General features: G+C 34.3%; 1 protein-coding gene across 1 annotated transcript in view; it reads left to right on the top strand.

Moving 5' to 3' along the window:
* LOC148950223 (uncharacterized) overlaps window positions 1-20,191 on the top strand; it is a 101,444-nt gene extending 81,253 nt beyond the window's left edge. Inside the window, exons 6-7 of the mRNA XM_089092249.1 lie at window positions 17,235-17,431; window positions 19,960-20,191. Of these exons, the coding sequence (XP_088948375.1) occupies window positions 17,235-17,431; window positions 19,960-20,059 (297 nt within the window). The 3' untranslated portion in view covers window positions 20,060-20,191. The remainder of the gene's footprint in view (window positions 1-17,234; window positions 17,432-19,959) is intronic.
* The last annotated feature ends 3,831 nt before the right edge of the window (window positions 20,192-24,022 follow it).

The raw sequence follows: 24,022 nt of genomic DNA, 5'->3' as shown, positions 1-24,022 counted from the left end.
TACTTTTCAAAAGTCATTTCATAACAAGTTCTTTTCTTAATGTCCCTCTTAAATCCCATTTACAAGTTGAAGTACACATCCTTTTCACCCACAACTTTACTTTACAGATTTTTGAATGCCCCAACACCAAGCAATACATTTCAAAAGGATTTTCAGAACAAGTTCTTTTCTTAATTTCCTTCCTAAACCCATTTTACAAGTTGAAGTATCCATTCTTTTCACCCACAACTTTACTTTACAGCTTTTTGAATGCCCCAACACCAAGCAATACTTTTCAAAAGGCATTTCAGAACAAGTTCTTTTCTTAATGTCCCTCCTAAACCCATTTTACAAGTTAAAGTACCCATCCTTTTCACCCACAAATTTACTTTACAGTTTTTTGAAGACCCCAAAACCAAGCAATACTTTTCAAAAGGCATTTCAGAACAAGTTCTTTTCTAAATGTCCCTCCTAAACCCATTTTACAAGTTGAAGTATCCCATCCTTTTCACCCACAACTTTACTTTACAGCTTTTTGAACGCCCCGACACCAAGCAATACTTTTCAAAGGCATTTCAAAGCAAGTTCTTTTCTTAATGTCCCTCCTAAACCCATTTTACAAGTTGAAGTACCTATGCTTTTCACCCACAACTTTACTTTACAGCTTTTTGAATGCCTCAACACCAAGAAATGCTTTTCAAAAGGCATTTCAGAACAAGTTCTTTTTTTAATGTCCCTCCTAATCCCCTTTTACAAGTTGAAGTACCCATCCTTTTCATCCACAACTTTACTTTACAGCTTTTTGAATGCCCCAACACCAAGCAATACTTTTCAAAAGGCATTTCAGAAAAGTTCTTTTCTTAATCTCCCTCCTAAACCCATCTTACAAGTTGAAGTACCCATCCTTTTCACCCACTACTTTACTTTAGAGCTTTTTGAATGCCCCAACACCAAGCAATACTTTTCAAAAGGCATTTCAGAACAAGTTCTTTTCTTAATTTCCCTCCTAAACCCATTTTACAAATTGAAGTACCCATCCTTTTCACCCACAACTTTACTTTACAGCTTTTTGAATGCCCCAACACCAGGCAATACTTTTCAAAAGGCATTTCAGAACAAGTTATTTTTCTTAATGTCTCTCCTAAACCCATTTTACTAGTTGAAGTACCCATCCTTTTCACCCACAACTTTACTTTACAGCTTTTTGTATGCCCAAACACCAAGCAACTTTACTTTAAAGCTTTTTGAATGCCCCAACACAAAGCAATACTTTTCAAAGGGCATTTCAGAACAAGTTCTTTTCTTAATGTCCCTCCTAAACCCATTTTACAAGTTGAAGTACCCATCCTTTTCACCACAACTTTACTATAAAACTTTTTGCAGACCCCAACACCATGCATTACTTTTCAAAAGGCATTTCAGAACAAGTTCTTTTATTAATGTCCATCCTAAACCCATTTTACAAATTGAAGTACCCATCCTTTTCACCCACAACTTTACTTTACAGCTTTTTGAATACCCCAACACCAATCAATACTTTTCAAAACGCCTTTCAGAACAAGTTCTTTTCTTCATGTCCCTCCTAAACCCAATTTAAAAGTTTAAGTACCCATCCATTTCACCAAAAAACTTACTTTCCCTCTTTTTTAATGCCCCAACACCAAGCAATACTTTTCAAAAGGCATTTCAGAACAAGTTCTTTTCTTAATGTCCCTCCTAAACCCATTTTACAAGTTGATGTACCCATCCGTTTCAACGACAACTTTACTTTACAGCCTTTTGAATGCCCCAACACCTAGCAATACTTTTCAAAAGGCATTTCAGGACAAGTTCTTTTCTTAATGTCCCTCCTAAACCCATTTTAAAAGTTGAAGTACCCATCCTTTTCACCACAACTTTTCTTCACATCAAAGAGAAAATTAGAAATAAAATGAAGCTTTTTATCTTCCTGGAAAATATTCACAATCATAGTATAACTTTTCCTATCTTCAACACTAAAATTTAGAACATTACTTTAAATTTTTTTTAAGTCTTTGGGAAAAATCTCAGAATCAAAGTGGAGCTCCTTATCTTCATAGTGAAATATTCAGTATCAATGTGTAACTTTTTCTATCTTCTATAAAAAATTTGGAGGAGAACTTTAAATTTATATCTTTGGGGAAAAATCTGAACTGAAGTGGAACCTTTTCATATTATTTGGCAAAATGGAATTGATCAATAAATAATTTCTTTTTTCATTGGGAAAATTCAGAAGAGAAGTTGAACTTTTCTTCACTTCGTTGAGAAAATTTAAAATTGAAGTAGAACTTTTTATCTTCCGGGAAAATATTCACAACTATGGTATAGCTTTTTCTATCTTCTACGGAAGAATTTAGAATAGAACTTTAAATTTCTTTGTGCCTTTTTGAAATTAAGAACTGAAGTGGAAAATTTTTATTTTCTCTGGAGAAATTAGAATTGAACTGTAAGTTCTTTAATAAAATTCAGAATTGAGTTAACTTTTCATGATCAAAGTATAACTTTTTCTATCTTCTATGAAAAATTTTGAACAGTAATTTAAATTTTTCCATCTCTTTGAGAAAAATCTGAACTGAAGTGGAAATTTTTTTTTTATTGAAAAAATAGAATGGATCTGTAACTTATTTCTTTTCATAGGGATAATTAGGAAAAGAACTTGAACTTTCCTTCACATCAATGAGAAAATTAGATATAAAATGAAGCTTTTTATCTTCCTGGAAAATATTCACAATCGTAGTATAACTTTTCCTATCTTCAACGCTACAATTTAGAACATTACTTTAAATTTTTTTTATGTCTTTGGGAAAAATCTCAGAATCAAAGTGGAGCTCCTGATCTTCATAGTGAAATATTCACGATCAATGTGTAACTTTTTCTATCTTCTACAAAGAATTTGGAGGAGAACTTTAAATTTATGTCTTTGGGAGAAAATCTGAATTGAAGTGGAACCTTTTTATATTATTTGGAAAAATAGAATTGATCAATAACTAATTTCTTTTTTCGTTGAGAAAATTCAGAAGAGAAGTTGAACTTTTCTTCACTTCGTTGAGAAAATTTAAATTTGAAGTAGAACTTTTTATCTTCTGGGAAAATATTCACAACTATGGTATAGCTTTTTCTATCTTCTACGGAAATTTTTAGAATAGAACTTTAAATTTCTTTATGTCTTTGTGAAATAAAGAACTTAAAAGGAAGATTTTTATTTTCTCTGGAGAAATTAGAATTGAAGTGTGTTCTTTGGTAAAATTCAGAAGAGAACTTGAACTTTTCTATCTTCTATGAAAAATTAGAATAGTATTTAAAATTTTTTCATCTCTTTGAGAAAAATCTGAACTGAAGTTTAACCTTTTTATATTATTTGGAAAAATAGAATTGATCAATAACTAATTTCTTTTTTCATTGAGAAAATTCAGACTATAACTTGAACTTTTCTTCACTTCGTTGATAAAATTTAATATTGAAGTAGAACTTTTTATCTTCCGGGAAAATATTCAAAACTACGGTATAGCTTTTTCTATCTTCTACGGAAAAATTTAGAACAGAACTTTAAATTTTTTCTGTCTTTGTGAAATTAAGAACTGAAGTGGAAGATTTTTATTTTCTCTGGAGAAATTAGAATTGAACTGTAAGTTCTTTAATAAAATTCAGAAGAGAACTGGAAATTTTCTATCTTCTATGAAAAATTTGGAACAGTATTTTAAATTTTTTCATCTCTTTGAGAAAAATCTGAACTGAAGTGGAACCTTGCTTGATGTTGTGGTGTGCAAATAAGTTGTAAAGTATAGTTATGGTGAAAAGGATGGGTACTTCAACTTGTAAAATGGGTTTAGGAGGGACATTAAGAAAAGAACTTGTTCTGTTATGCCTTTTGAAAAGTATTGCTTGGTGTTGGGGCATTAAAAAAGGTGTAAAGTAAAGTTGTGGGTGAAAAGGATGGGTACATCAACTTGTAAAATGGGTTTAGGAGGGACATTAAGAAAAGAACTTGTTCTGAAATGCCTTTTGAAAAGTATTGCTTGGTTTTGGAGCATTCAAAAAGTTGTAAAGGAAATATGTGGGTGAAAAGTATGGGTACTTCAACTTGTAAAATGGGTTTAGAAGGGACATTAAGAAAAGAACTTGTTCTGAAATTCCTTTTGAAAAGTATTGCTTGGTGTTGGGGCATTCAAAAAGCTGTAAAGTAAAGTGGTGGGGGAAAATGATGGGTACTTCAACTTGTAAAATGGGTTTAGAAGGAATATTAAGAATATAACTTGTTCTGAAATGCCTGTTGAAAAGTATTGCGTGGTGTTGGGGTATTCAAAAAGCTGTAAAATTGTGGGTGAAAAGGATGGGTACTTCAACTTGTAAAATGGGTTTAGGAGGGACATTAAGAAAAGAACTTGTTCTGAAATGCCTTTTGAAAAGTATTGCTTGGTGTTTGGGCATTCAAAAAGCTTCAAAGTAAAGTTGTTTGTGAAAAGGATGGGTACTTCAACTTGTAACATGGGTTTAGGAGGGACATTAAGAAAAGAACTTGTTCTGAAATGCCTTTTGAAAAGTATTGCTTGGTGTTGGGGTAATCAAAAGGCTGTAAATTAAATTTGTTGGTGAAAAGAATAGGTACATCAATTCTTAAATTGGGTTAAGGAGAGAAATTAAGAAAATGACTTGTTCTGAACTGTCTGTTGAAAAGTATTACTTGCTGTTGGGGCATTCAAAAAGTGTAAAATAAAGGTGTGGGTGTAAAGTTTTGGTACTTCAACTTTTAAAATGGTTTTAGGAGGAACATTAAGAAAATAACTTGTTCTGAAATGCCTGTTGAAAAGTATTGCTTGGTGTTGGGGTATTCAAAAAGCTGTAAAATTGTGGGTGAAAAGGATGGGTACTTCAACTTGTAAAATGGGTTTAGGAGGGACATTAAGAAAAGAACTTGTTCTGAAATGCCTTTTGAAAAGTATTGCTTGGTGTTGGGGCATTCAAAAAGCTGTAAAATAGTTGTGGGTGAAAAATATGGGATACTTCAACTTGTAAAATGGATTTAGGAGGGACATTAAGAAAAGAACTTGTTCTGAAATGCCTTTTGAAAAGTATTGCTTGGTGTTTGGGCATTCAAAAAGCTGTAAAGTAAAGTTGTTTGTGAAAAGGATGGGTACTTCAACTTGTAAAATGGGTTTAGGAGGGACATTAAGAAAAGAACTTGTTCTGACATGCCTTTTGAAAAGTATTGCTTTGTTTTTGGGCATTCAAAAAGCTGTAAAGTAAAGTTGTGGGTGAAAAGGATGGGCACTTCCACTTGTAAAATGGGTTTAGGAGGGACATTAAGGAAAGAACTTGTTCTGACATGCCTTTTGAAAAGTATTGCTTTGTGTTGGGGCATTCAAAAAGCTGTAAAGTAAAGTTGTAGGTGAAAAGGATGGGCACTTCCACTTGTAAAATGGGTTTAGGAGGGACATTAAGGAAAGAACTGGTTTTGAAATGCCTTTTGAAAAGTATTGCTTGGTGTTGGGGCATTCAAAAAGCTGTAAAGTAAGGTTGTTGGTGAAAAGGATGGGTACTTCAACTTGTAAAATGGTTTAGGAGGGACATTAAGAAAAGAACTTGTTCTGAAATGCCTTTGAAAAGTATTGCTTGGTGTTGGGGCATTCAAAAAGCTGGAATGTAAAGTTGTGGGTGAAAAAGATGGGATACTTCAACTTTTAAAATGGGTTTAGGAGGTACATTAAGAAAAGAACTTGTTCTGAAATGCCTTTTGAAAAGTATTGCTTGGTGTTAGGGCATTCAGAAAGCTGTAAAGTACAGTTTTGGGTGAAAAAGATGGGTACTTCAACTTGTAAAATGGGTTTAGGAGGGACATTAAGAAAATAACTTGTTCTGAAATGCCTTTTGAAAAGTATTGCTTGGTGTTGGGGTATTCAAAAAGCTGTAAAGTAAAGTTGTGGGAGAAAAGGATGGGTACTTCAACTTGTAAAATGGGTTTAGGGGGGAAATCAAGAAAAGAACTTGCCTTTTGAAAAGTATTGATTGGTGTTGGAGCATTCAAATAGCTGTAAAGTAAAGTTGTGGGTGAAAAGGATGGGAACTACAACTTGTAAAATGGGTTTAGGATAGACATTAAGAAAAGAACTTGTTCTGAAATGCCCTTTGAAAAGTATTGCTTGGTGTTGGGGCATTCAAAAAGCAGTAAAGTAAAGTTTTGGGTGAAAAGGATGGGTAAATCAACTTGTAAAATGGGTTTAGTAGGGACATTAAGAAAAGAACTTGTTCTGAAATGCCTTTGGAAAGTATTGCTTGGTGTTGGGGTATGCAAAAAGCTGTAAAGTAAAGTTGTGGGTGAAAAGGATGGATAATTCAACTTGTAAATGGGATTTAAGAGGGACATTAAGGAAAGAACTTGTTCTGAAATGCCTTTGAAAAGTATTGCTTGGTGTTGGGGCATTCAAAAAGCTGTAAAGCAAAGTTGTGGGTGAAAAGGATGGGTACTTCAACTTGTAAAGTGGGTTCTAATTAAGTGTTCCAATCAATATAAGCATTCGATTTTGTTTATACGCCAGTGAATGGAATTGTTTATTTAATATATTTCCATTTATATTCTGTGAGAAGGCGTGTTCCAATCAATATAAGCATTCGGTTTTGTTTATACGCCAGTGAACGGAATTGTTTATTTAATATATTTCCATTTATATTCTGTGAGAAGGCGTGATCCAATCAATATAAGCATTAGGTTTTGTTTATACGCCAGTGAAGGGAATTGTTTATTTAATATATTTCCATTTATATTCTGTGAGAAGGCGTGTTCCAATCAATATAAGCATTCGATTTTGTTTATACGCCAGTGAATGGAATTGTTTATTTAATATGTGAGTTTTCTTTTCCCATTTATTTATATTTTTTCTTTTGTTTGTTTAGTATGTTTTTTATGTTGATGTAAGAAATTTTTTTGTTTTTTTTCGTTGAGAAAGGCTCCCGGATGTGGGGCCGAAATATTCGGAGTATTTTTGTTTAATTAACTGTTTTGTATCTCAGCTCAGTAGCGGGGTCTTTCAGCACAGACATCTCTGGTGTCTCTGGCTGACTATTTATTTCTATCCTTATTTTTGTGTGATGATGATGAAAATTAGCGCTGATTTTGTAAATCGGCGCCGAAAACTAGAAAATTTTTCAAGCTCAAATCGACGCCGATTTCTTTTAAAATCGGCGCTGATTTGGAGAAATCAGCTACGTGCGCCCAGTCCTTAATACCGAACCTGTATCCTTTATTAAGCATGGGTTTGCTGCTAAAGAGAAAGTGATATAATTTTTTTTTAAACTTCATGCCTTTTTCTTTCATAGGGACATAAAGGAATAAAAAAATTTGGACATAAAATGTTTTTCCCGAAGAAAAGAAGTATTTGAGAGTTGCAAAGCCAATGTTTTGCCAGCACGAAATATAATTTTTTTATAACAAAAACAGATAGCAGCGTGTACTTGAGGATAATGTTTTTCACAAATATTTCGTCTTCAGTTAAAAGTAAAAATAAGTTAATCCCTGCTAAAAAGTAAAAAAATATGCTATGCATCGAATCTGAATGTCTCAAAAGTTTTTTTTTCTTTTTTTTTTTAAAAAGAAATAAAAATTGGAAAAAATCGTCGTCTATTCCTTCGCGTCTTAATTGAAAAAACAAACAACAAACATACTAAGTCTGGAATCCTTCCCTTTAGTAGACAAAGCATTTTATAATACAGAAGATGGACAGAGTCATTTTTGTAATATCGTTTTGAATTAACACAAAATGTTTTTCGAAGTAAATTTCGAAAACAGCTAGGAATATTAGCGAAAATTTTTAAGCGTTGTTATAGCGTTGTAAACGTAGAATTTTTTTGTTTGCAAAATTCGTATCTTTAATGTTCGAAACATTCTATAGAAATACTGAACAATCTTATCAAGTTGCAACTGTCTTTTCCGAATTTTATCATTCACTTAATTATACTAATTTGATGGAAGTGCAGCCAGTCTATATATGCTTAAGGTTAAAGGGGAGGATTTGGTTTTCTCTCCCTTCCTGTAATCTTATTTCGTTCAAATTTTAGCTTCTTATATGGGTTTATTCTCTAATGGTTATGCTATATGTTATATTTGAAATGAAAAACATATTAGTATCTGTAGTGTTCCAGCTACAGCTTTTTAGGGCTATTTCTGAAACTGGGTTTGCCTGAAATGATGTATTGGTCCACTACCCTACATTTTTATTGTTTAAATCGTAAAAGTAAAGGGATCTAATATGAATCAAGGTTGCCAATATAAATTTACCACAGGGTGTAGCCCCGCATAAAATATTCCAGGGAAGAAGAGCTAAGATTTGAAAGGCTCTATATGTTTCCAATACAGAAAAATGTTGCACTGTTTGTGTATGCTGTGTTTTCTAAGGGGTTCTATTTTTTTTCCCCCTCCCACTTGTTGGAACTCATTTTTCATATTTATTTTGTTTGTAGCTTAGGTAGCCCCTAGTGAATATAGTTTTATGTGGATATTTTTACGCTGACAGACATATCTTAGGACCTTAAACATTCTAGAAGGAGCAAGACCTCCATGTTCATGAAATGAAGTGAACTGGCCAAAAGTAATTTCCAAAGCACCCAATCTGTAGTTTATGCAATCTTCATGTGGCCTTAAGCCTCTACTATCTGTCAAACAAGATGTGGAAAGGGAGCAGCAAACTAAAATTTCGGCTCATGCTTTCAATTTTTGGGAAACTATTCGTTTGCCTAGCACTTGTCATGGGCGATAAATGATTTGACTACGTCCATCACGTTTTTTATGTGTCGAGCATAGATTCATTACCAGGGTGGCCACGTGTAGCATGAAAGTGTTATTTGGCAATATTTCATTATGTGTAGCACTGCAGCATGTGCCCAGGGTCGCCAAGTGCAGCATAAAAATGCAGTTTTCTTACTATAACAGTCAATTTTTAGACTTTAGCACTAAAATCGCTGTGTAGCATGCAAATTTGGACAATTGATGCTCTTTTGGAACTGACTGTGGTGGCAACCCTGTTCATCACTGCTTGATACCTTACATATATTAGTTCGAGTAAATCTAGCTATTTGTTTCAAGAATTGTAGAAGTTTAAAAGCATTAAATAAAAAAAAACAATTTTTTTTTAACTGAAAGTAAGGAGCGACATTAAAACTTAAAACGAACAGAAATTATTCCTCGTGTGAAAGGGGCTGTCCCCTCCTCAACGCCTCGCTCTTTACGCTAAAGTTTTTTATTGTTTAAAAAAATAGAGTTTTGAGCAAGTCAAACTTTTGCGTAAAGAGCGAGGCGTTGAGGAGGGGACAGCCCCTTTCATATACGGATTAATTTCTGTTCCTTTTAAATTTTAACGTCGCTCCTTACTTTCAGTTAAAAAAAACTTGTTTTTTTATTTAAATTTTGAACTTTTTTGAATTAATGCAGGTTTTTATTTTGGCTCACCGTACATAAATAATTAAAACCAAATTTACATTTTAATTTTACTTTTATTTGGTTAAATGGCTTTCTCGAACGTTGTTTAATTTTATTTACGAACGTTTTTATTAGTAATAATTATACGTAACCTACGAGTTAACTTACGTAACGAATTTCTACATTCATATATTTTTAATACGTATATTAGGGAGTTTGCCCCCTATTCAATACCTCGCTGTTTAGGCTAAAGTTTGAATTTTGTTCCAATTCTTTAAAAATGACCCCTTAATCACAAAGGCCGTTAATTAGAATAAATAGCTCTTATGAAAGTACTAAAAAATCTTTGGCTTAAAGAGCGAGGTATTGACTAGGGGCCGAACCCAACCATATACATAATATTTTCTTTTCGTTTTAAGTTTTGATGTTGCTCCTTACTTTCAGTTGAAAAACTTGTTTTTTTTTATTTAATTTCTGATCTTTTTTTTAAATAATGCTGGGAAATCTGGCGAGGGACATAGCAATGTCCCTTCCCACATAAAAACTTCCTCCATGTAAAGATCCTCCCACATAACCCCTCACCCATCCAACCTCCTACTACCAGAAGAAATCCCCCCTGAAAACGTCTGTATACTTCTCAATAACCAATACTATATGTTAACGTTGGGTAAAGTTCATAACTCTCAGCCCTCCCCCAGGAGACTTTGGGGGATTAAGTCATCCTAAAAGACATAGTTATCATATTTTCGACCATGCTGAACAAAATGGCTATCTCAGAATTTTGATCGGGTAACTTTTGGAAAAAAATGAGCATGGAAGGGGGCCTAGTTGCCCTCCATTTTTTGGCCACTTAAAAAGGGCACTAGAGCTTTTAATTTCCTTTCCAATGAGCCCTCTCACGATATTCTAGGACCACTGGGTCGATACAATAACCCCTGGGAAAAAAACACGCATCCGTGCTATTTCTTCTGGCAAAAAATATAAAATTCCACATTTCTGTAGATAGAAGCTTGAAACCTGTACAGTAGGGTTATCTGATACGCTGAATTGGATGGTATGATTTTCATTAAGGTTCTATAAATTTTAGGGGGTCTTTCCCCCTTTGTTCGAAAATCAGCCAAATTTTCTCATGTGCGTAACTTTTGATGAGTAGGACTAAACTTGATGAAACTTATATATTTGAAATCAGAATTAAAATTTGATTCTTTTGATGTATCTACTGGTATCAAAATCCCGTTTTTAGAGTTTCGGTTACTATTGAGCCCTGTGGCTCCTTACTTACAGTTCGTTACCACGAACTGTTTGAAACGTCTAGGAAGAGTCTATTCGGAAACCAAATACACAACGAGGAAATTTCGTCTAGATAATTGTGTTTCTGTTAACAACAACTCTTTATCTGCTTCTGATCGCACACCAGAAGGAGCAGAAGTATACAGTCGTGCATTTTAACAAGAGAAGAGAAGACAGAACAAAAAATTTGACAGAGCAAGTTCTGTACTATAGTTTTACTGTGAACTCTCGTATCAATCTTACTTTTATCAAATGTTTTGGGAGGGGAATAACCCTTTGGCTGTACACAAGTCCCAGTCAATGAGGCTGAAGTTATCAGAATATTTTCCAAAGAAATGCCAAAGCAGAGCAAATCATATTTTAGGCCCAAATTCTTCAATTTCTCCTCTGGGTTCCGCTTCTCACCCATTCTAGTTCCTAGCGAATGTAACTCTGTCTGGAGATTTTTACACTGAAAGACATCTCTTAGGACCTTAATGATCCTTACTGAAGTATTTTCTTTATCCCCAAACGGAAGGAAACGTGTTTTAGGCCTAATTTAGCATTTTCCTCAGGGGAGAGCTTATTTTTTTAACTTTTTTCGGTGTTAAAAACACCTTTTTACACTTTTTAACACATTGAAAATAAGCTAAAATTATATTGGGCGAAATTGGTAAAAATAAACAAAATCTGTTTATTATAAACAAGTTTAGTAAAAAGAGAGTTTTAGAATGAAAAGTAATGTTGAAATTAAGTCTTACAAAAATGAAACTCAACAAGAAACTAAATTTTATCTTTATTGTAATGAAAAAAATATCCCAGATTCTGATAAACTATGCTTGGCCTAAGACAAGCTGGCATAATCACAGGCAGCGCAATAGCGCTGCCTAAGTAAAGAACGCTGTTGGCACAATGTAGTATTTATTTTTTGTTTCTTTTAGACCAGGGCACTTCGTATCGAAGGATTTGTCGTAAACTTCGAAAAGGGCTCATTCGATTGGAAAGTGGAATGGCTAGTGCCCTTTTTAATTGTCGAAAGTGATTGGATGGCAACTAACACCGCTTTCACGCCCAATCCCCAAAAATATCCAATCAAAATTTTGAGATAGCCATTTTGTTACACCTAGTTCAAAGATCTGGAAATTATATCTTTGAGGAGGACACTCCCCCCAGAGCCCTCAGGGCAAGGGTTGTAAGTTATGCCTTGGGGGCATATAAGGTTTTTATTGAAAAAGTTGTCGTAGAAAATTGAAAAAGGGCTCATTCGATTGGAAATTAAAAGGGCTAGTGCCCTTTTAATAGTCGAAAGTGATTGGAGGGCAACTAACCCCCCTCTCACGCCCACCATTTCCCTAAACACATCCAATCAAAATTTTTAGATATCCATTTTATTCAACGTAGTTGAAAGTTTTGAACATTAGGTCTTTGAGGATGAGGGCAACTAACTTCCTCCCACGTCCACCATTTCCCCAAACACATCCAAACAAAGTTTTGAGATAGCCATTTTGTTCAACGTAGTTGAAAGATATGGAAATTATGTTTTTAAGGAGGACACTCCCCCCCCCCCACAGCCCTCAGGGCAAGGGTTGTAAGTTAGGACCTGGGGGCATATAAGGTTTTTATAGAAAATGTTGTAAAACTTCAAAAAGGGCTCGATTGGAAATTGAAAGGGCTAGTGCCTTTTTAATAGTTGAAAGTAATTGGAGGGCAACTAACCCCCCTCTCACGCCACAATTTCCCCAGACACATCCAATCAAAATTTTAAGACAGCCATTTTGTTCAACGTAGTTGAAAGATCGGAAATTATGTTTTTGAGGAGGACACTCCCCCCACAGCCCTAACGGCAGGGGTTGTAAGTTATGCCCTGGGGGCATATAAGGTTTTTATAGAAATCGTTGTCGTAGAAACTTCAAAAAGGGCTTATTCGATTGGAAATTCAAAGGGCCAGTGGCGTTTTTAATAGTCGAAAGTGATTGGAGGCCAACTAACCTCCCTCTCACGCTCACCATTTCCCCAAACACATCCAATCAAATATTTGATAGAAATTTTGTTCAACGTAGTTGAAAGGTCTGAAAATTATGTCTTTGAGGATGACACTCCCCCACAGCCCTTAGGGCAAGGGTTGTAAGTTATGCCCTGGGGGCATATAAGGTTCTTATAGAAAGCGTTGTCGTAAAAACTTCAAAAGGGTTCACTCGATTGGAAATTGAAAGGGCTAGTGCCCTTTTTATTAGTTGAAAGTAATTGGAGGGCAACTAACACTCTCTCTCACGCCCACCATTTCGCCAAACATATCCAATCAAAATTTTGAGACAGTCATTTTGTTCAACGTAGTTGAAAGTTCCAGAAATTTGGTCTTTGAGGATGAGAACCCTCCACAGCCCTTAGGGCAAGGGTTGTAAGTTGTGCCCTGGGGGCATATAAGATTTTTATAGAAAATGTTGTCGTAGAAACTTTAAAAAGGAGTCATTGGATTGGAAATTGAAAGGGCTAGGGCCCTTTTTAATAGTCAAAAGTGATTGGGGGCAACTAACCCCGCTCTCATGCCCACCATTTCCCGAAAACATTCAATAAAAATTTTGAGATTTGAGAACAAGCCACTTTGTTCAACGTAGTTGAAAGGTCCGGAAATTGTGTCTTTGAGGATGACAAACCCCCCACATCCCCCAGGGCAAAGGTTCTAAGTTATGACCTTGGGGTACATAATGTTTTATAAAAAAATGTTGTCGTAGAAACTTCAAAACAGCTCATTCAATTGTAAATTGAAAGGGCTAGTCGAAAGTGTTTGGAGGGCAACTAACCCCCCTCTCACGCCAACCATTTCCCCAAACACATCCAATCAAAATTTTGAGATAGAAATTTTGTGCAACATAGTTGAAAGGTCCGGAAATTATGTCTTTGAGGGTGACACTTTCCCACAGTCCTCAGGGCAAGCGTTTTAAGTTAAGCCCTGGTGGCATATAAGGTTCTTATAGAAAGCGTTGTCACAAAAACTTCAAAAAGGGCTCACTCGATTGGAAATTGAAAGGGCTAAGGCCCTTTTTAATAGTTGAAAGTAATTGGAGGGCAACTACCCCCCCCTCTCACGCCCACCATTTCGCCACACACATCCAATCAAAATTTGAGACAGTCATTTTGTTCAACGTAGTTGAAAGTTTTAGAAATTAGGTCTTTGAGGATGAGAACCCTCCACAGCCCTTAGGGCAAGGGTTGTAAGTTGTGCCCTGGGGGCGTATAAGGTTTTTATAGAAAATGTTGTCGTAGAAACTTTAAAAAGGAGTCATTGGATTGGAAATTGAAAGGGCTAGGGCCCTTTTTAATAGTCAAAAGTGATTGGGGGCGACTAACCCCGCTCTCATGCCCACCATTTCCCGAAAACATTCAGTCAAAATTTTCAGATAGCCATTTTGTTCAACGTAGTTGAAAGGTCCGGAAATTGTGTCTTTGAGGATGATAAACCCCCTCCACATCCCCCAGGGCAAAGGTTGTAAGTTATGCCCTTGGGGTATATAAGGTTCTTATAGAAAGTGTTGTCGTAGAAACTTCAAAATCGGCTCATTCAATTGGGAATTAAAAGGGCTAGTGCCCTTTTTGATAGTTGAAAAAAATTGCAGGGAAACTAACCTGGGGGACATTCGATTGGAAATTGTAAAGGCTAGTGACCTTTTTAATAGTCAAAAGTGATTGGGGGCAACTAACCCACAGCCCTCGGGGCAAGGGTTGTAAGTTAAGCCTTGGGGGCATATAAGGTTCCTATAGAAAACGTTGTCGCAAAAACTTCAAAAAGGGCTCACTCGATTGGAAATTGAAAGGGCTTTTGCCCTTTTTAATAGTTGAAAGAAAATGGAGGGAAACTACCCCCCCCCCTCTCACGCCCACCATTTCGCCAAACACGTCCAATCAAAATTTTGAGACAGCCATTTTGTTCAACGTAGTTGAAAGTTCTAGAAATTAGGTCTTTGAGGATGACAACCCTCCACAGCCCTTAGGGCTAGGGTTGTAAGTTCTGCCCTGGGGGCACATGAGGTTTTTATAGAAAGTGTTGTCGTATAAACTTTAAAAAGGGGTCATTCGGTTGAAAATTGAAAGAGCTAGTGCCCTTTTTAATAGTCGAAAGTGATTGGGGGCAACTAACCCCCCTCTCATGCCCACCATTTCCCTGAAAAAATTAAATCACAATTTTGAGATAGCCATTTTGTTCAACGTAGTTGAAAGGTCCGGAAATTGTGTCTTTGAGGATGACATACCCCCCACAGCCCTCAGGGCAAAGGTTGTAGGTTATGCCACTGTCGCAGATAAGGTTGTTATAGAAAGCGTTGTCGTAGAAACTTCAAAAACGGCTCATTCAATTGGGAATTGAGAGGGCTAATTCCCTTATTAATAGTCAAAAGCCCACGTCCATCATTTTCCCAAACACTTCCGATCAACATTTTGATATAGCCAGTTTTTTTAGCATTCTTGAAGGGTCCGGAAATTACGTTTTTGGGTATGACCCCCCCCCACAGCCCTCAGGGTTAAGGTGTTAAGTTATGTCCTGGGGGCATATAATGTTTTTATAGAAAACATTGTTGGAAAGACCTGAAAGCGGCCTCATTCGATTTGAAATTGAAAGGGAATTTGCCCTTTTTAATAGTCGAAAGTAATTGGAGGGATAATCCCCCCCCCCCGCGCCCATCATTTCTCCAAACATTTTCGATCAACATTTTGATTTGGCCATTTTGTTCAACGTAGTTGAAAGATCTGGAAATAATGTCTTTGAAGATGACAACCCTCCCCCCCCCCATAGCCCTCGGGGCAAAGGTTGTTACTTGTGCCCTGGGGGAACATAAGGTTTTATAGAATTTTTTGTCGCAGTACATTCAATAAGGGATGTTTTGATTGGATATGGATAGGAATAGTGCCTTTCTTATTATTCGAAAGTGATTAGAGGCCAAATCTCCCCCCCCCTCCCCATACGCCCATCATTTCCCCAAACACTTCCAATCTAAATTTTAAGATAGTCATTTTGTTCAGAGTTTCAGAAAGGTCTGGAAATTATGTCTTTGAGAATAAAAAATCCCCCCAGCCCTCATGGCCAGGGTTGTAAGTTATGTCCTGGAAACATATAAGGTTTTATGGAAAGCATGGTCACATAAACCTCGGAGGGGGCTCATTGGATTGGTAATTAGACGCTATAGTGTTCTTTTTAAGAGTCAAAGTGATCAAAGGGCAGCTACCCCCTCCACACACACACACACACACACACAAGTCACATTGTCCCAAAATGCATCTAATAGAAATTTTGAGACAGCTATTCTATTCAAATAGTCTAAATATCATATAACAAGGCTTTTGGGGTCGAAATAAACCCCAGAGATTAGGGGCATTGGTCTAAGTTATGCCCAGTGGTATTTAAGGTTTATTAAGGAAGAGATGGTTGTTTAACTTTAGAAGAGGCTCAATCTTTCTCCCTGAAAAAGACTATGTCAACACAAAACAAACAGAAATTAATTAGAAAACTTTTTCCACTGAATAAGTTTTTTTTTAAGTAAAGAACTACATTAAACAAAAATTAACAAAAATAGAATCAAATAATCTACCAATAATACATCTACCACAAATCAGTATCAATAAATTAATGAAGCCCAAAATAAACAGAAATTAAAATAAATAACTGAGTCAAACTTAGTACGAGATGAAATTAATATGAGTAGGGTTCTAAACCCCAAGCTTTCCAAAAGCCAAAATATAATTTGTAATTTACTGAAAAAAATTCTTTGAAATGTTTTCACTTTTATAACTTCAAGAAATCAAAAATTAATTAAGATTTTAAGGAACAAATATCAGCATATGTATATTAAACTGACGATGCACATATTGTTTTAGTAAATTCATTTTAATTTTTTCAGTAAAATACGAATTATATTCTGGCTTTTAGAAAGCTTGGAATTTAGAACCCTACTCATATTAATTCCTGCTCATTTTGAGTTTGACTCTGTTATATAATAATAATAATAATTTATTTATTACCCACTATAAGAAAGAAGCGGAGTACATCAAGAACAAAAAAAAAAAAAAAAAAAAAAGCAAAATCGCAAACTTAATAATTATTTACATAAAACGACGTAAATTATGGTGCGCAGTATATTTTAATTTCTATTTGTTTTGGGTTTCATTTATTTATTGATACTGATTTGTGGTAGTTGTATGCATGGTAGATTATTTGATTCTATTTTTGTTCGTTTTTGGTTTAATGGAGTTCTTTACTTCTTTTTTAACAAACTTATTTTGTGGAAAAAGTTTTTTTAATTAATTTGAAAATCAACGATGTTTTCATTGTATTGAGTGGAACACACTTGTCCTCTGTCACCCAAAAACAACATTTACGACCTTTCAAAAGTCTTCCTAAATCTTTTGATGCATTAAACCTGGCATATACGTAGAGAGATTGAGGATGAAGGGGGTCTGGGTTCACCTAGGATACCCTAACTTTAATGATTTTCCTTGTATTTTATAAAATCATGGTAATTAGAAAATATCTCTCCTCTAGAAATACAAAAAACATGCAGATATTCTTTTTTAGATAAACGTTTCCCTGTTCGATACACTGCCTCTGTCAAGTGCTCCAATACCTGATGATCTACGGAATGAGCTAGAATTTTATCTTCCAACTTCAGAGACGTTGCAAGAGACTGAATGCTTTCAAAAAACATTTTGTGAAAATTTACTGGAAACCGAAAGCCTGAAATACAAGGACAATATGCTACTCTTCTATTCTTTGTGAGTAAAAATTATATTTTATTCATAGTGGCTGGACGTATTTTTCTTTTTTTGTAAGATTAGCCGTCTGTAATTGTATAATTTTTTTTTTAACAAACTGTCTCTTGAATAAAATTTTTAATCTACTAAAATAAGAATTTAAAATCATTTCTTCTTTATTAATTTTTTGTAAACGTATCAGTAGTTTCAAAAACAAGTTAGAGTTGTGAAAAGGTTTTTTTTGAATTTGGGTTAAAATGAATTTGAGTAGTCTCACCTTTGTCACTCAAAATTCTTGCATAATAATCATATTCAACGTCTTAAAAGTTTTGACTTTTTTTTAGCAAAACCTAATTTTAGCACCAATACTGTTATTAAGTGTTGTACTAAAACTCCCACAAAGTTTTTTACTTGCTAATATGGTTCTCTATGTTTAATTAATTCATTTGTTTTTATCAAGATGATGTAAATTGGTTGTAAATTGTATTTTTTTTTTGGGGGGGGGGGGCGAGTAGATGACCTGGTAATTAACAGAGAAGCAGATAAGCGGTGGATAGAGAAATTATCACCCTCCCCCCACAGAAAAATTATATAATTTATAATTTATAAAATTATATAATTCTTAAATATTATATATATATATATATATATATATATATATATATATATATATATATATATATATATATATATATATATATATATATATATATATATATATATATATATATATATATATATATATATATATATATATATATATATATATATATATATATATATATATATATATATATATATATATATATATATATATATATATATATATATATATATATATATATATATATATATATATATATATATTAAAGTGCTACAAGTTTTGATAATTTTGACCTTAAAAAACACTTTTTTGTAATCAATTCATCCCAAATTTTGCATTCTAATATTCCTCTACATATGCACACACAAGTTCAGTTGCTGAATACTGGCCTCTGCTCCACTTCATGGAACGGTTGCGCCATTCACCTTCTTTTGATCTCGCCATTGATAGCCACTACTGTAACGGTGCCAATTATAGTAATTTCGTGTGATTAGACGAACCATCTTTATGCGTAGGAATGTGTGACCAAAACGAATGTGTTTTCTTTTCCAGAATCTGAGACAGTTTTATAAGTATTGCCAGAACCGGTACTTTTGAAATAATCTAATGCAAAATAAGACAAACAATCGACATCCCATAGCCTTTTCAACAATGGATATTATCTCTTCTGAAAGTATGTCTCCAAATAAACGTTTTGGATATAAATAGATATTCAACTTTGATCAATGTTTCATAAATCAAAATCTTTTTTAAATCTTAAACGCGGATGTTATTTGCTCTCTACTGGCAACATTTTAATCAAAAATTAACAACCAAAATAATAATGCAGTTTTTTGGTAAGCTAAAATTTTCTCAATGTATATATTCCTTGGCAATCTAGTTGGTTTCATCATTGTAAAACACAAGGTATCTTCAAAGTTTAACATACCTTTTTCATACCAATACATAACTCGATAATAATTCCAGAAATATCAATCTGAAATTCATTCTAATTCAATTTTATGTTGGGTTTGGTCATGCCCAAGTCTGTTGAGAACATCGACAAAACTGATGTTTTTCCAACATTCGAGGAAGAGCAACAAAATTCGTCTTCGTCGTTTTTTTGCCAAAACTTTTGTAAAGTCATTCTCTTTTGTCTCAGAAACTGACCCACCCATCTTAAGGAAGAACATACCTTTTCTGTCTATTTCCATGTTTTGGTTAAAAAAAATCAGGTCGGCTTCATGTACTAATTAAAGAAGGTGTTTATTACTGCCTTGATATCTACTAAATTAAGTCTGTTTAAGTGCGATGGGCCACTCGCATCGTCTATTTTTGTGTCTTTTTTTTTTAATTATAGTGCTGTCAGATTGCCAATCCGTAACGGACGCTACTTAGTGTAGCAAGTTCTAATGGCAAATGTGCATTCGCTATCTCTAAATTTGCCCGATGCCATGTGGTAGGTGCGGTTGGGTGCCCGATGGTCTCGTCACTCAAAAAGAGGAGCTTTCTTATAGCATATGTTCTGTCTGATGAGACAGGCAAGGGATGAAAAAAGATAATATACATGGAAAACTAGATCTATGAATACCTACTGTTCATATTGAGTCTTTAAAATTTTATTGTTACTCCACTGTTCATTAGTCAACATGTGCTAGACGTCCCAAAAGTCATGTACCATTCTGATCGTCTCTACAATGTTCATCTTGTGTAAGATCAACATAAGCATTTTTATGAGTTTGATCCTGACACTTGAATGAAGTGCAACTTCTTAGTCAATCTATGCATGCTATTCAATTTTAATTAATCTTAATTAATTTTAATTTAATCTTAGTTTTTTCTGATACTGTGTTTTACATTTAAATAAAAGGATGGCTAATTCATAAGTTACACCACAAGGCGTCACTGTTGACTATCTTGTTTTGTTCCTCAAAGCAGAAGTTATAAAATTTATTTATCTTTTTAGCTTGTCTCCGGATGCAGAAGCAAACCCTTGGCTTCTCCAGTCGTTAACTGCAGCCCGAAAGAATCACTGCTCTGTGTTTTACTGCAGTCAGGAAAGATGAAAGCTTGAAAACTGCCCGCGTTGATGTTGCAATTCTTAGTCTCCGAAATTTCTATTTATTCTATGATATTTATATTTTTGTTTTTTTTTCTTTTTAGAGTTGATATTGGCAATTTATGTTTTGATAATTGAATTATTTATTTTTTGATTTTGATTAAATATTTTTTTTTCCTATATTTTCTTTTTTGTTATTATAGTACCATTTTTATTACCAATTCATAACCAAAATTAATTAGGGGTAAATTACCGAAATATCTTAAAAATCAGAAGCAAGATTTGGGCAGGAGGGCAGGACTAAAAACCGTTAAAATGGATAATATTAAAATGGTTTGAGGGAAAATTGAAGGTACTCGTCAACCTTATTCCAGATTAGAAACGCAGTACCTAACAATGATACAAAATAACTAGCTAGATTACATACACATCTTAAATAACTTAATTGAAATGTTCATTACTACAATTTTGGTTTTAAGATAGGCCGTTAATGCACCGACAGGCTTTTTTATGCACACCACCTACCCCTGGTGTTTTGCCACAGCGGTGCTACTGCTAATAATAAAACATGAATTAATAAAATAGACAATGAATTGAAGAAGTAATCTTTCGTAGGATTCTGTAATACATTAGTTAGTGTAAAGATGTAACTGTAAGTACGTTCACTGATAATAACAAACTGTTAAATAAAAAAATTTTTTTTTTTAACTGAAAGGAGCGACAATAAAACTTAAAACGAACAGAAATGATTACTTATATGAAAAAGACTGCCCCCTCCTCAACACCTTGCTCTTTGCACTAAAGTTTGACTTTTAGTCACAAATCTACTTTTTAAAACAATTAAAAGTTTAGAGTAAAGAGGGAAGCATTGAGGAGGGAACAGCCCCTTTTATATGCGGAATAATTTCTGTTCGTTTTAAGTTTCAATGTCGCTCCTTACTTTCAATTAAAAAAACTTATTTTTTTATTTAATTTCTGAACGTTTTTCAACTAATGCAGGTTTGAATTTGGCTCAGAGTACATGAAAAATTAAAACAAAATTGCATATTAATCTTGGCAGATTTATTCCGTATACCCTCTTCAATACATTGCTCTTTACGCTAAACCTGTTAGCACTTTTAAAAAAGCTTCCTATTCTAATTAAACGGCCCCCGGGTTTCAGTAGACCCTCTTAAATAATTGGGACAAACAGTCAAACTTTAGCCTAAAGGGCAAGGTTTTGAAGAGTGGACAACCCTTCATACATGGAATAATTTCTGTTCGTTTTTCAAATAATGCCGGTAAATGCTGGCTAACCATCTATGAAATATACCCCTCCCTCTCACGGGAAACTCCTCCGTGGAAATTTCATTCAAAGTAAAGTGCACCTGCCCCACTCCCGTCAAATTCCCTCCAGATAGTTCCATCCTCTCTGAAAATCCCCCCTCCCTGTAAAATTGCTTGCGAATAATTTAGCCTGGAAAATTATCCATAGCATTCTTTCATTTGAATAAGACTTTAATCTCTAATCCGTTTCTCGAACACTCCAGAAATGACCCCTCCTGTGGAAATTATTTTCTGTAAATCAAAACGCAAGGAAAAAAGCACCTGGATAATTACCCCAAACATCTCCACATGAAAAATTTGGTAAAGAGAATGTCAGACAATTAAAAAGAATTTCGTTAAGCAATTCTGTCGAGTCCCCTCAGTGTAACATTTCCTTTGGAATATTTACGCGAGATTACCAAGGATAATTCTCCCTCTAGAAATCCACCCCAAGCACAAACCCAAACCCCCCACCCCATAAAAAAAATTCTGTATACTTACCCATAAAAAATATCATACGTAAACAATGGGCGAATTTCATAACTTACAGGCCACTCCCCCCGGACTGTGGGAGGTCATTTTACACCTAAAGACATAACTATTTGATCTTTTGACTAAACTAAACGAAATGGCTATCTAAAAATTTTGATCGGATAATTTTGGGGGAAAACGGGCATGGGAGGGACCAAGTTGCCCTCCAATCTATTTGGTCACTTAAAAAGGGCATTAGAGATTTTAATTTCTGTTCGAATGCACCCTATTCGGATCTTCTAGGACCATTATTTCAATACGATTACCCCGGAAAAGAAAACAACAGCAAACACGCATCCGTGATCTGTCTTCTGGCAAAAATAGCAAATTCCTCATTTTTGCAGATAGGAGCATCAAACTTCTATAGTAGAGTTCTCTTGTACACTGAATCTGATAGTGTAATTTTCATTAATATTCCTTTGATATTAGGGAGTCTTTCCCCCCTGTTAAAAAAATCGGGCAAATTTTCTCGTAACTTTTGATGGGTAATATTAAACTTGATAAATCTTCTAGGCCTATATTTGGAATCAGAACAATAAGCTGATTCTTTTGATGTATCTATTGATATTAAAATTCCGTTTTTCAGAGTTTTGGTTACTATTGAGCCGACTCGCTTCTTACTTACAGTTCGTTACTATGAACTGTTTGATATATATCATGTAATTAATTTTTAGACGGAATAAAAAAAGATTCAATTTATTTTATTTTTATTATTCATTTAACACAAAGCTACCACAAAACTGTTAATGCTGTTTTTTTTAGCTTCAAGCAAAATCTATAAGAATTGCACAAAATAAAATGAAAAACAAGCAAAGATGAGATTTAAAACAAAAAGAAATTATTCTAAATCCAGGTGGTCGCCACTCTTTACACGTAAGCTCTAATTTTTGTCACAATACTTTGAGAACTAAACTGGTCTATATTATGTATTTGCTCTAGACAATAAAAAAAATTTGGTTAAAATATTTTAAAGGCAATCGGTAAATAAACACTTAAAACTAAAAGCCTACTTACTTTGATTTACCAGTAATGAAAGATACTGAGCCTCCCTTTTACACTAAGCCTCCATGATTTTTTTGTTATCACAATCACAACTTGTATTTAGCATACTTCGTGTTCTCTTCCAGGATTTAACGTTGCTCTTTGATATATTGTTACAAGTTTAATTTCTGCCTATCACAAGTTTGAATTCGTATTTGAACTAATGATCACTTTTATACGTGAACCGTTTTAATAAAAAAATCTAACCCCAATGAAAAGGGCCGGTGAATTTAGGGCGGCAGCCCCCCCCCCCACATTCGTGACAGTTTCATTTATTCTTACATTTTAATTTCATTATTTACTTACATGTAAAACGTCGTTTAGAAGTTTGGTTACCGTTTACAAGTCCCTCAATTATATTCTTCCAAATGAATGAGTTTAGGGGGTAAATTATCCCTCAAAATTTAACCTGAGAAACATCTCATATAAGCTTTTCCACTTAGGTATTACAGTGGCATTTTTTGAGACCAAAGAGCCCTCAATAAAGACCCAATGGCCTTCTGACATTAATTGATATTAGAAATGACTCCACCACAAGAAAGCACTATAATATAGGGATGTTTTATGCATAGTTCTTCTGATTAGTTTCAAAGCAATAAAGATATTCTAAAAGGCTACCGTATTTAGGCCAATATTGTTGCTTTGGGAGATATGGCAGAAAATGGAACTTCTTGTAGCGTGATCTCTTTTTTTTCAGGCACTAGAACTTGGGATTTATATTCAAATGACCCTTTTCCGAAATATGACGACCACTAGTTTGACACAGTCATCCCAGGCGAAAAGAAAGAAAGTAAAGAAAACAAACCCACATCTATAGCTATCTTTCTCAGTAAAAATACAAAATTCAGCGTTTTTATCGATAGAGAATTTGAAGGCTAAAACTTTGTCTCTAGGGCTTTAAGGCTTGATGAATATGATGCGATTTGCATAAGAACTAAATTTGGGGCTTTTTTACCCGTTTTTTCTAAAACTTCCCAAATTATATAATCCAAAAAACCTAGCTAACTTCAAATTAGCAGATTGATCGATATGGCCCTCTTGGAAAATTAAATTTAAGAGCTTCAATACCAAAAAAGGGTGTTGACAGACATTA

Source organism: Artemia sp. Qi Xiang Cuo, chromosome 7 (genome assembly GCF_049724085.1).
Source record: "Artemia sp. Qi Xiang Cuo chromosome 7, ASM4972408v1, whole genome shotgun sequence".
Taxonomy (NCBI): Eukaryota; Metazoa; Arthropoda; class Branchiopoda; order Anostraca; family Artemiidae; genus Artemia; species Artemia sp. Qi Xiang Cuo.
This window is presented reverse-complemented; position numbering and strand designations above follow the sequence as displayed.